The 13,911-nt window shown below is 40.8% G+C and overlaps 1 protein-coding gene across 5 annotated transcripts in view; it reads left to right on the top strand.

Annotated features, from left to right (window-relative positions):
• Nucleotides 1-13,911, top strand: part of Runx1t1 (RUNX1 partner transcriptional co-repressor 1) — a 151,669-nt gene that overhangs the window by 37,489 nt on the left and 100,269 nt on the right. Inside the window, exon 1 of one of the 5 annotated variants that reach the window (XM_076924146.1) lies at nt 4,509-4,831. The exons of the other annotated variants lie outside the window; for them this stretch is intronic. Within the exon in view, the coding sequence (XP_076780261.1) occupies nt 4,825-4,831 (7 nt within the window). The 5' untranslated portion in view covers nt 4,509-4,824. Of the gene's footprint in view, nt 1-4,508; nt 4,832-13,911 lie in introns of those variants that run through there. 5 annotated transcript variants of the gene reach the window in all.

The raw sequence follows: 13,911 nt of genomic DNA, 5'->3' as shown, positions 1-13,911 counted from the left end.
TGACTACCTAGGTCCCTGCCTCCCACTGGCCCGATAGAATGGGATTTCTCAAAGGACCACATAGCATGTTCTCCACAGGATGGATGGGGCTTGTCCATCAAGTTTCAAGTGATCCAAGCGAAACAGGCTTTCTGCCTCTGTAATGTCTGTCTCATCACCTATTCCATCAAGCTTCCTGTGTCTAGCAGGTTTCCTTTAACTCCCTTACATCTTACTGCTTAGCACTTAGGCCCTCTAGGACAGCGCCAAAAAGCCTTTGGCCCCCTGATGTTTATACTTCCTTCAGATTCTTAGGGTGACAGTCAAAACACTCTTCCTTTGTCACTTAAGCAAAGTTCTTGGGGCCTCTTCTGTATGCCAGCTGACAGTTGAGGTGGTGCAAGTGCTTGCCAATCATTCCCCCCCCAAACAAAATACTAGACAGTGTCTGACTGTATCTAGCTCTTTACAGCAGGCATTTATAGAAGACATGACAGCTGACCTGTCACCCTGGTGGAGCTCTCGGTGAACTTTACGACTTATTTTCTATTCCACTCATTTCTTTGTGGTTGGCTGTGTCTTACCTTGGAGCCTAAACCATAGCTGTTTGTTTTTCCTGCCAACAAAGTATAATTGGATTTATCCTTGTCAGGAGACAATCTATTACAGCCTTTATTTAATACAGTTTCAAATGTCTTTCAGTGGCAGAAACAAATTAATGTACATTTTTACTGGGTGTTGTATCTATTTAATCGACTGTCAAAGTGATGAGAAGTTAGGAAATCATCCAGAGAGGTCCATTGCCCTCAGCCCAACAGCTCACATATTAGGTAGGTTTGCCCTGTCAGTGGGATGCCTTTAGAAAACACTAATAGCTTCCAGCTGGGTGGAAAATCAAAACCTTTGGGGTCTGACAAAACTAGAAGATTTGAATTTGAAAGCACAGCTAATGCCCCCATTTTATTTTTTACCACTCGCCCATAAAACATTATTTTCCAATATGTCAGCCTCATTTGGTGGCCAGTGGTCTGAAATAGAAAGTGGAACAAGCAAGCGGAGAAATCTGGACATTTGTGAATCCGCCCTTTCAAGCTGGTGTGCCACTTTGTGGAAGGGTCTCCCTTAGAGCAGGGGGGGGGGGGCCTTAATGACCATCCATCAATGCTCGTTGGCTGATCATTGAGTGCCTTCTCATTCAGTTTATCAAGTCTTGCGCATAAAAAGTCAGAATCAACCTTATTCAGCACTGTTAAAGCCAACTAGAAGTAAAACGCCCGTCTGAACCCATTTTCCCCTTGTTTTTTCTCATTTTGTTAATGCAGCCCAGCTTAAATGAGTGCCTTTATTGGGTCGGTTAGAATATCTGAAACTATTAATTCTCCTGTATTGAATAGCTGGTGGCAGGCCAGAGCAGATGGGGTAGGAGAGTATTTGGTTGGGTGTATTGCTTTCAATCAGGATCAATGAGGTTCCAGATTCTTTGAATTAACTCACTTACTACCCACGGTGTGCAGCAGCCACAGGGTTTCACACAACAACCAGCAAGAGGCAGAGAGGGATGCTGAGAAGCCCTGGAAAAGCTTTTGCTCAAACTCTCTCTTCAGCAGGATGGAGATCTCTCATTTGCTGCAGATAATATCACTGGATGGCTGGTCTCTGTGGCTGAGTCGGATATGAACAAAGGAAAGATGTGTGCACTGTGGTGCTGTTCAGCTGTGGAATTGGCCCAGTACTGCAGTGCTTTGATGAAGAGGGACATGGAGTTACCACCACAAACATATATATACATATGTATATGTATATATATATATATATATATATATATTACACATATACATATATACATATATTAATGAGTCCAGCATTTCATTATTGGCTAAATTTGCTGATTTGCAAAGTGATGATTTAGACAAATCTCTTTCTAAAATTGCCTTTTAAAAAGTAGCTATTCCACCAAGTTAAAAGTCAGATATCAATTGCTGTACCTTTTCTGAGAAAGTACTTAAATGGCCATTAAGGCATTCTGTGTTGTTTTGCATGTGTTGTAATTTTATAAAGTATGTGTTGATGGGGTACAGGGCAGGGTTCTGCACTGGAGAAAACTTTCACAGTACACACACCATTTCTCCTTGTTCTCCTATGGAACTGCATTCATTATGCTATTGATTGTCTATTTTTATTATACAATTTGGATGTTAGAGATCTTGGCTCCTTGTAATCATTTTATTAAAGGGAAAGTTATTTCTGTCTAAGTAACTGTATCTATACATATCCAGGTTTCCCAGTTCAGGGAGAGATGCCAAATGGGGCTGCAGCTTTGCCTTGTCTCTGTGTGAAAGAAAGGGGACAGGCTCCTTGAGAAAACGATGAACTAGCCTTAGATGCATGTTCAGCTAGGCCCCTTTTGCAATCAGACTTGAAGGTGAGAATCTCCAGGGATCCAGGTTTTGTTGACGTGGATCAATTTAAAGTGGCAATTACTGTAGTCAGATAACAGCTTAAAAAGCCTTTTTACACATAGAAAAGATACATAATCACACAGCATATGGAAGTTCAATTTTCTGAGCCGTGGTTTCGGGCCTTGGAGTGTACCGATATTAAGACCCAGTTTTGAAACCAGATATCATCCAGTTTTCTTGAAGTGTATTGCATTTTGTCGTTTGACTTTCTATTTTAGAAGTGATTCACCGTGCATATTGATGAAAGGTTGGGTGTCCCACTGTGAAAATGTTTTCTTTCTTCCATAGGTATAGTATTAAAGAAAAAAAAAAGTGGCGTGTAGCATTGAATGGCTTTTCAAAAAATACTCTTTTAAAAAATGGAAATGTTCAGATTTAGGGTTCTGGATTCCATAAAGGCCCTTATGCCAGCACTTAATTGGTGATCACACTCCATGTGATCCATGCTATAACGCTTTCTGTCACAAGAAGGTTTGAGCTTGCTGCTTAACAGAACTAAAATCCATTACACAGAACCTCATTACAAGTGACATCTAACTAAGATGAACAAAAAGATTGCCCTCATAAATAGAGTGTAGTATACTATTCGTGACAGAACAGAGTAATCACTATGAATTGTCGTCTTTTTACAAGTTGTCTCTGACAGTGATGGATTTTTTTTGAGGGGTTCACTGGCTGAAGCAGCCCTTTTCAGGTACAGGGTTCAGGAGCTGTAGAAGTTCTTATTGATTGATGCTGTTTATCAAAGATGATATATATTTTGTTTGTGCAAGGCATGTGTTGTGTGCCTGCGTTTTGAAACACTCTCAGGCAGAGGGACAGGAAGACAGTGGGTAGAGGTGAGAATTACTGTCTGCTTTCAGGTGGGGTCTTTTAGAAGTTCTTGAGGGCAACAAAGAGGGGATAAAAATAAATCTGACCAATAAGCAAAGGACACGTGGGTCACTACCAGAATAGCAAGAGTTAAAGGGGCCAGTCTGTCTTCATGGTCACTGAGCTGGCTGGAAGGCTGGGCAGTCCTGAGTAGAAATGTTTAGTAGGATTCTGTGTGTCTACTGGATTGGCTGGACATTGGAAAGGTAGAACCTGAGGGCTTGACCACCACAGGAGTCCTGTTGTTAAAACAAACAATCAAACACAGACCCAGTGAAGAGTTCGAGTGTTAAATTGTGAAGAAGAGTTTTAGAAGAGAAGAATGTTTTCCTTCTGCCTGGCATCTTTGTGTGTTTAGAAACAGGCGGGCAAGGCAGGCAGGCTTGTGTTTCTCCTATGAGGCAAGGATGCTTTACAAAGGACTAAAGAGACACTGCTGAGAAGGAAATAGCCAGCTTTAGATAAAGCGCTGTAACAAAGGCTCCCAGTTTTATATATCATGGTGTCCATTAAAGCTTAATGGGGAAGAGTCCATTGAAGCAGGCTGGGTATGTGTTATTCACAGTCAGGAGAAACATTTAAGGGTGCCCCCCCCACACCTCCCTCTCAAAATGGCATGATTGTTTAGCTTTTGAAAAAGCTTTACAATGAAGATTTTGTTTTTTGTCTCGTGTGGATCTCTATGCAGAATAGAGGAAAGTAAGCTGAAAAACGTTTGGAGCAAATCAACCTGGGATCCCGGTGGATTAGAAGCACTGTAGTAAACTGAAAATGGTTAGATTCTGCTTCTTAAAAAGTGTTCTGCTTTACACGTGTGACTGAGAAGCTACTGGAAATATACTCATACTTCGTGCTGGACGATAAACTGGCAGAGCACAGTCTTGCAAGATGTTTTTAGGTTGTTTGGGGTTTCCAGATCAATAAAGAAAGCGTTGTGGTCTGTGCCCTTGTTTGTTTTAAACCAAACTTCCCAGTAATGCCTGTTAAAATTAGAAGATGAAGGAAGGCTTTCAGTGTGAGTTGTGGGGGTAAGGTCAACATTGCCATCTTTTGGCAAAATAAGGGTTAAATTGGAGCTGGGAAGGGGTGGTGGTGGTGATGAATGAATTATTCAGCATTTAGCTTATCTTTCTGCATTTCACTTTCTGCTTTTTGGTGCTCTGGAACTGGGGCAGGAGGAAGAGTAGAGAAAGGGAGACAGGAGTTGTGATACTTTGTACACACGTCCCTGTCATTGTTCTGCCTGAAGAGACAGGGCTGGGTTCAAGGCCACATGTGATCCTGTCATCCTGCACATTTCTGCTCCAAGTGCAATCCGGAGTGTCAGCTCTCCATCTGTCTCTGCCTGGCAGGCGCACGCGCCCAGCACCCTGCCTCGGGCCATGCCGCCCCAGCCCCTCTGATGGCCCTCCTCTCCACCGCCCCGCACATTCCAGAACAGGAGACATGAGCCCGCATCGCGCTCCCTCTTAACACAGAGTTGCTTTCAGTGTGTTACACGCTGGATTCCGGGATGCCTGGTGAGTGAGTCCTCTTTTCTTGCAAGGAAGGAAGCTTTACTTTTTATAATGCGTGGAAAATATCGGCTGCCCCACAACTGCTGTATTGGGTGAGAGCAGAGAGAGGCTGTGGGGTGATAGAGGTGTGATTGGGAGGTGACACAAAGAAAGCTATCAAAATCTGGATTTAGGGGTGCATGATATGGAGATATGTGCCTTTCAAGCTGGGGGGGGGGGGGGGGGGAAGGAAGCCATGGATATTTGCCTGAGCAGTTTACACAGGGAATTAGCTCTACTGAGAAGTGTTTTCTGTTTTGGGTTTCTGGACTGTCATCTGCACTTTCTTGCTGGTTATTTGCCTGTGGAGAGAGTTTTGAGATGATGGTAGAATTCTTGGAGACTGTCTTTGAAGAGCTGTTTATGTCAAAGAAAATGAAGGCAGCTTTGGCACTGGAAGGAATTTCTTGCTCTAAATCATAGTCCTTAGATGTTATCACGTAAGTAAATTGAAGTCGGGTCATTTAGAAGAAGTATGTTGAATTAGTGACATTCCTGTGTCCCTGGAAATTTAGTGTATGACAATTCTCCAGAAAAATATTATCTTTGGAAACTGGAGTGTTTCTGTGATTGCTGCCAGGGAAAGAGCTCTGTTTATGAAGCCTGGTGTGGGGAAAAGGGCTGCCTCACTGCTCTCAAGAACTCTCTAAATTGTCCTGTGCCGAATGCAGAGCAGATAAAGGCAGGGCACACAGAGGAGATCTTCCAGCTGGCTGGTGCATGCAGATTATTTGGGTAGGGCAAGCAGAAGAGGCCGTGCTTGGTCAGAGTTTGCTCACCTCCCAGATGGTGTTTTGAAACATTATCTGCCAGCTTTTCTGAAACCACAGTTGTGTGTAGGTATCGCCAGTTGTTTGAAGAATGTGTTCCCTTTAGGATATGTCTCGGAGTCTGCTCTCGTCGTTATTAATATGTGTGCAGAAAGGACAAATTTGTCCAGGATTGCACTTCTGTTGTTGTTGTTCAGAGGACTGGGAATGCATAGAAGCTAAAATATGGGGAAATTCAATTACCAAAAAAGATAATAACTGAGGTCTTAGAAGGGTCATTTTAACTCTTTAAGCTCTCAGCTTGGTTTATATGCAACATGTAACGGAGGAAGAAATGTATTCTTTTTATATAATATGGAATTGGTGAAGAAGCACTCGTGTTATGTTTATTTTTTATTTTACCAGACCACTGGAGCACAGCTTCATGGAGATCTTACGACAATTCACAGGCTCTTTGTTTTTATGCTCTTAATAGATGAGTATTGCATGACCTAGCAGTGCCCACCAGAGTCTGTGGTATTTTGGTGAAAAAGAACCAAATCTCCTTGTCAGTAACAAAAGGGGATGGGGACAGGTTAGGACCTTTTCTCCTTATTCCTCACATGACTTTTAAAGAAAGCTCCAAAGCACTGAATTATACTTAAGGCTTTGCCATTGCAAGTCGGCTCTAGTGTTAAGTTGTTAATACCTGACTGGTTCTGTAGTGGTGTTCTGAAGTATGGGCTGTCTCTGTGTGTCTGTCTGTCTCTGTACTTCTGATTGTCTCTCTCTGCCTCCCTCCCTCCCTCCCTCCCTCTTTCTCCCACTGTGTTAGACAACCTTGTACTTGGATGCAGAGACTATCAACAGCTGTGACTGTGAGCATGTTCAGGATGGTACTTGAGCAGATCTGATACTTGGTTATTCTTTGACATCCATCTGCATTTTTTTTAAAATCTAGTTTCAGATGGACTACCTCTTAATGTGTTTTAGCATAATTTAATCCATTCATGTATATTTATATTAATAGGCTTTTTAAAGCTATCTTGGGGGTAGCTTTGCATTTTTAATAAAAGTCTGGGTAGAAGTTTAAAAGGAAAAATGTGTTTGTATCCTGGTATCACTGTTCTTATTTTTTATTGCCTACACATTTACATATCAACTTTCCAATTTATTTATCTGTAGTTCAAGTGTCAGAAGTGGTTCCTTGTGTCAGACTTGATGTACTAATTCTCAGATCTAAGACTTCTTTTACAAAATTGGGAATCACTAGAAACAGATGTGCAGATGTTGAGCTTATTCACACACACACACACACACACACACACACGACATCCTGGGAGTGGGGAGGTGAAAAAGAAGTTTTAATTTGGGGTTTTATAGAACTGTTTTGGGAAAATAACGCCCCTCCTTTTGTTAGTTGTTGATAACATACTGTTACAAAATGAACTACGAAAACTGGAAAACTCGGAGGAGGTTGAGTATACTGTAGAGAAATAAACTATTTTAAAGTTATTTAACTCGCACAGAAGAAAATATAACTTCACTGCCTGTCATTTTCTTCTTCTTCTTCTTTTTTTTTTCTAACAAGCAGATCCTTGTGTTTAAGAGAAGAAAATGCTTTTTATAGAAGTCTGGGAGACCACGGCACTATATTGTTTCAGGTGAAAGTGACCCTAAGTTTTCTGAAACATTTATATTTTTATCAGTCTTTGTGTACTGTTATCAAGTAACATGCATTGACCTACAGAATGCATTGAGGACTGTTTCCTTAAAAGGACAGTAAGTGAGCACAGTCCCTGGAGCCCAGAAATAGTGCTGTTCTTTCAGAAGATGGCTAGCATTAGGTCAGACCACCCTTCTCAATGGTCCTGCTCGCCAGATGTGCCTGGAACATTTTTTTTTTTTTTTAAGTTCAAGTTTCCAAAAGGGGGAAAAAAAGGTTTGTTTTGAAAATCTGGTTTTACTTAAGACATCTCCATCCTGGAGTGCATTTCATAAATTGCCCACATATTTTTCCTAGCAGAGAACTTAACTGGCTGTAATTTTTAACACATGGCCACATCATGTGATATTTTCAAAACACTTACACATAGCTTTGAGAAGGTCCCTGCAGGAATGATCCATCCTCTCACAGCCTGCCCATTCTTTAACAGCATATCTGCATTTTCCATTTAGGAGAGCTATATATTATTAGCTTACATTTTTGGGTAGTAAAACAGTGCATTGCTGATTGTAAAACATGGACTTTATTATCTGCTGAAAATTGATTTGGCATTTATAGCCACTGTGTACTAGACTGTTTTTCTGTTTTTAACATCAATGCTTGCAAGCGATGATTTGTGTTTAAAAAAAAAAGAAAGAAAGAAAAAGAAAAAAATGAAAGAAAGAAAAAAAGAGACCAGCTCAAAACAAAACCAGAAGTGAAGTTGTCATGGACAGACAACTGTTAGTGTCCTTTGTAACTGAACATTTGGGTAATGCACCTGGACATACATATCCATATATATATATATATATATATGTGTGTGTGTGTGTGTGTGTGTGTGTGTGTGTGTGTGTGTGTGTGTGTTTGTGTGTGTGTGAATGTATGTAAATCTTGTTATGTACAAATAAAAACATTGCACTCACCAATGCTGTTTTACTTTGCACGTCAGTTTGCTGTCCTATTAGGCTGACTCTTGCCTTATAACAGCTATCCAAAGAAAACTATATAAGCCATAAGTACCAATTATAAATGTAGATTATTCAGATTTCCCAAGTCTCGACTTTTATGCAAGCCCTCTTGCCGCATCCCTTTCTCTTTTCAATTCCTTTTATTGATATTTTGGAGGGCTTGGCCTCTCAATTCTATATCTTTTAAACAACTTAAAAGTGCTTAATGTTCATTTCTATGTAAATTTAATAATCTAAGGTCTACTGAAAAATATTTTTAATCTTTTTTTTCTGATAGTGGGGAGAGGGCCAGAGGGAGAGAAGGAGGAAGGGAGGGAGGGAGGGAGGGAGGGAGGGAGGGAGGAAGGGAGGGAGGGAGGGAGGGAGAGAGAGAGAGAGAGAGAAAGAGAGAGAGAGAGAGATTCTTTATAATTTCTGCAGGTTTCATAGGTATCATATTGAAGTAGTGGCTAATGAAGATGATCCTGAGTTAGTGACTTTCAGGGCAGCATGGCTACCCATTTCAAAAACAAAACAAAGCAAACAACCCACAAAAGGCCCCAGTTGTTCATTTTCATTTCCTAAACAGCTTTTACCTAGTGGGCATTATGTAGTTTAGGAATGTCTATTATTATTTATCATCTCTAGGCTGATAACTGATGTTTACAAAGAGGATATGGTTATTCTGATATCTGAACAGGCTTTGGGGGTTATCTTTAGAACTAGGTTGATCTTACAGACATTTAATCTAGAGTCTGAAAGTGAGGCTCACACAGGTGAGGGGGCCTGTCAGGTGCTTCATTCCTTTAAGATTTCCCCCTAGTCCCTGTTCCTCCATGCTGCTGCTAGATGCTGTTTTACTAGAACCATGTTACGGTGTCACAGCCAGGCTCTCTTTTGTCATTTATTTCCCCAGCCCTAAGTCTCACTCACTTGTTTCCTTCCCTCCTCGTTCAGGATTAGAGAACTATGTAGGAGAAACTCTCATGACAGTGGACACTCAGTCTGTGCCAACAGTGTACCTGTAACTTTTTAATAATTTTAAAAGTAGCAGTCAGGTATAGGTCATGACAAGAATGTCTTTGGGCAAGATCTCATTATGTAGCCCAGGCTGGCATCAAACTCCCAGACATTCCCTTGCCTCTGCCTCCTAAGCCCTGTGTTAAAAGGCATATACCACCATACCTGGCAAATATATGGCATCATAACCAAACAAGAGAGGGGATGCTTGCACATGGCCCAGGATAAGTCAGGTACCAAAGATAACTGAGGTCCAGTCTTTTCTTCTGTTCAGGGTGTTTACTGCCTTGGGCTCTTGTGGAAATTAGTGGATTCTGGGTATGGAGTTCTGTAAGGGAACCACAGTTAGGAGGCTCCCCCTTGCATTAAGAGTAAAAGACTCCCAGGGTGAAGGATGGGCAGTGGGCAGCTAAATGCTCATTAGAAAGCTTGCTTGTCTCTTTCTTGCTCAGTTAGGAAACTTAACAGTTTTGAATGTGTTGCTCTTGCACTAAGAATGGGGCACTGTTTGTTGTCTCACTGAATGGTAATTCCTGTGCGAAGGATGGGTGTAGTATTTCAGAAAGCAGTTTCTTTGTGCAGTTGCAGGTCTTTGGTATTTAACTGTAGCTTGAGGAGTAAGCCATTAACTTAAATGACTCATAACTCGAGAACAATAGGATGTCACACCTGACCAAGTAACAGTTTGATCTGGCTGGCTTTCTCAAACAGCTGTTTGCATTAATTAATATTAATGCAAATGTGCTTTCTGAGAATGTCTAGCTTAATTATGTTTTTCAACCTATAGAGCTGCAATATCAAAGGAATCAAGAAGCCCTCTTCATCTCAGAGGGAGCTAGCAAACTACTGTTTCTAGGCAGAGTCCATCTCTGACAGAACAGAGTATCCTGAAATTGAAAGCATCTATATGCCAGGCCTCAGGCTGGGCTCTGTACAGACTTCCTAATTTTCTTCACACCCCTGGAAATGGTTTCTTTGCCAAGTGATCTATCTGAAATCTGAAGTTCAGATAAATAGAGCAGCTTGCCCTGGGACATGTAGATGAGATTAGATTAAATTCCCTGGTCTACCTAGTTTGTTTGTTTGTTACCTCTTTGAGAGGATAGATTTTGTGCAAGTTGTTGGGGGTGAGGTTTGTAATGGAGAATAGAAGAACATTTCAAGGGGCATGTTTAATGTTGACGAATAATGACAAAGAAGATATACTTTTTTTGTCTGTCTGTCTGTCTGTCTGTCTGTCTGCCTGCCTGCCTGCTTGCCTGCCTGCCTGTCTGTTTTCTTTTTGAGACAGTGTGTTATGTAGCCCAAGCTGGCCTAAAACTCTCCAGAGCCTAATCTTGTGTTTTCCTGCCCCTATAACTCAAGAGTTGGGTTTACAAGTGTGGTCACCAGGATGGGTTTAAGGAATTCCGTGTTTCTCTTTGCTGAAATAAAAGGCAGAAAAACATCATTAGCTTGAATTATGAAGAGTGATCTTGGCTAAAGCACTTTAAGCTCTTGTTTTCAGTATGTTCCTTTTCCTCTCTTAAAGAAAAGATTTAGTTATTTTAATTTTTTTTATGCTGTCTGCATACACATGCAGTACCTGCAGAGGCCAGAGGAGGGCATCAGTTCTTCTAGAACTGGAGTTATGTGTACACGGTAGGTCCTGGGAACTGAACGCTGGTCCTTAAAATAGTAGCAAGCACTCTTAACTACTGAGCTCTCTTTAGCCTGGCCTTCTCATTTCTCTTGAAAGTACAATATGAATAATTGTTTTCTGAAAACTTTCTTTGCTGAATGAGGTAGTGCATGTCTGTAGTACTAGCACTGTGGAGGCTGAGGCAGGATGATGAGTTTGAGGTCAGGTTAGGGTACATAGTGAGACACTATTTCCAAAACACATAAACAACCAATTTTAATAACAACACATATGAACAACAACAACAAAACCACAAAAGAAATTGTGTTATTTGCAATCAAACCAAATTGTCCTGGTTAATTAAGGCACCACCTTTTTGGCTGTTGAGAGATGGAACACCAGCTGTCTGTGGTTGGTCTGCTCAGGTGGGTGACTTCCTCTGTTTGGGTGAGCAGAAAATTGGAAATTGAATGGCATTCAACACATGTATAGGCAGAATTGTAAATGTGTGGTTAATAAACATGAGGTTGCTGAGTGATAAAACTGTTGTGATCCATGGATCTGTTCTTAGAGATCTTCAGAATGTAGGCAGGGACACTGTCAGAAGCAGGTAACTGCTTTCCTTTCTACTGCCCATGAAATAAAACAAACCCAAGCCCCCAAACCAAAACACAGAAGGCAGTTAATTTTTTAAATCGTGGGTAGTTTCTTGAGAAGGTTTCATCTGTTCCCACATTTCTTTTTTAAAACCTAAGTGATAAGCTGGTGAGTACAGCTTCACCTGCTTTTTCTTAGTGGGATTCCTTTAATTCCATGTGACCTGGTAACACCATACAGAGTCCTTGGGACTCAAAGTAGAACATAGTTTTGAAGGATAGAAAGTGACTCTGGTCAAGAGTTTGGCTTTGAGCTATGTAATCGGGCAAGCATAATCTTTAGAAGGAAGGGATATGAGAGGTGTCTGCTATGAGTTTGAACTAACACAAGAATCTGAAAGAATTTCAGGAAACACACAGCATCTTAACAATCCAGAATGGGTTTGATGGAGTTCTGTATTATTTGAAACTTCCAGGACAGCAGTTGCTGGATTTTAGAACAAAGCTTTACCCTCACTTTACACTTGAACTCAGTGTAATTTCATTCCACTGCTTCCCTCTGGGCGTGGTTTGTGTGAGGAGTCGGGCTATGGGAAAGAATATGAATAGTTGAATTTGAGGTTCCTAAGATAATTATTTATATATTCTCCCACCCAGGATGCTTAACCTATGCCTTGGTGTGGATAAGACTAAATCAAAAGCCCCAACCCTGCCATCTTGGCGTCCTGTGAGATGGAGAGTACTATAGCTTCGAAGGCCTACTCCAGGTAGAGCTCTGGGTCCTCTTACAGTGTAATTCTCTCTCCCTCTAGCATTAGTAGTTTAACCACAGCCTAGTGACAAAATATGATAAAGGGAAACTACTTGTGGAATAAACTCTATATTCAATGTCTAGGCTTCCTAGCATATTTCTAATAATGGGTTTATAAAATATCAAGAGTGATAGACCTCAGAGGTAAAGTCCAGTGTCTTAGTTTGGCAGGGTTTGCCAAGCACAACGGCTGAAACAGTTGACAGGAGTAGGTGTGATCAGTCTCTCAGACCTCTCTCTGGTCAGTGTTTTTCTAAGGAGTGTCATTGAAAGGGAGTTATCCCTGGTGGCTTTGGTACCATTCGCTGTATTGAGGGTACCTGATTCATTTTCACCTTCTATCACTGTGTACTTGGATATAAAACAATTTGGTATCATGGCAGTGTTCATGAAACCTTTATGGAGACTTCTTGGAGAACTGAGCCATTTTCTAGTGTTTTTCCAGAGAGTAGACAGTTTTCTTAAGCTTCTCAAGGACTTTGTTTACTTTCTTAAACATTTGTGTTTATTAATTTCTCACCTTTGAACAGACTTTATACACTGGTATAAAGTCAAGAGGTTATTATTATGGATCCTGGTCTTAAAAGAAAAGAGACGTATTTGACAGGCTCAGTGCTAGTTTCTTGTGCTTGGTGAACTTTGTCTATGTACATGGGGTTTTCTTTATCTTTCTGTCAGCTGCCCACCCTTTAGTTTTATGCCTACCCCTTACCTATTTGAGTTGTCTGCTATCTTAGAAACCAGATAATCATGGCCTAGTGAGGCAGATAGTAAAGAGTACAATTACAGAGCCCGAGAAGCTCATGCAAGCTTTCCAGTTCAAATACATGGGTATTTTTTTTTTTTTTTTTTTTTACTTGTGGTCAGAGTGTAGGTTGTTCTCTCTCACTGATTCCTCTCTGGGAATGTCATGTGACTAAGGGTTGAATGCTGCATACATTTTCTTTTTAAGTTCTGTGCTATTCCAATACATAGGCCCTTTCTTTGCTAGTTAAAATAGACATTATAACCGTCACTTATTCACCTCAATAATGCTGCCTTTTATGTTAACATCTTGATTTTCCTAGTTTTAAGAGTTCCATTCCAAGCTCCCTGTGAAGGCCATCAACAAATGTTTGCTCGTCAGATGATCTCATGGATATTGCTTAGGATTCACAGATATTCCAAAGGAAAGAAGTAATATGCAAAGCATAATGATAATGAGGGGGAAAATTAAGAAGTGAACTCTAAAAAAATTTTGACAAATAGTTTGAATTAAACATCTCTTTCAGTGATAAAGAATAAAAATATATATGTTGGGCCATATGACTTTACTGGTGGCTCGTGGCATGTTAATTATAGTGTGCATGTAATGTGTCTACTAATTCATCATTATATTTACTGTCCGTATAACTTGGCATGTAACACTCAACTGGCATGTGAGGGTGAGCATGTGAAGGTTGGCCAGTGAGCACCAAGATACATTTGTAGAAACATGAAGTTCTGGTGTGTGTGTGTGTGTGTGTGTGTGTGTGTGTGTGTGTGTGTGTCTGTGTGTGTGTGTGTCTGTGTCTGTGTTGGTGTGTATGCCATGTTGTTTTTGTGGAAGTTAG

Source organism: Arvicanthis niloticus, chromosome 25, assembly GCF_011762505.2.
Source record: "Arvicanthis niloticus isolate mArvNil1 chromosome 25, mArvNil1.pat.X, whole genome shotgun sequence".
Classification (NCBI taxonomy): domain Eukaryota; kingdom Metazoa; phylum Chordata; class Mammalia; order Rodentia; family Muridae; genus Arvicanthis; species Arvicanthis niloticus.
Note: the sequence above shows the minus strand (reverse complement) of the source record. Positions and strands in the feature narration are given on the sequence as shown.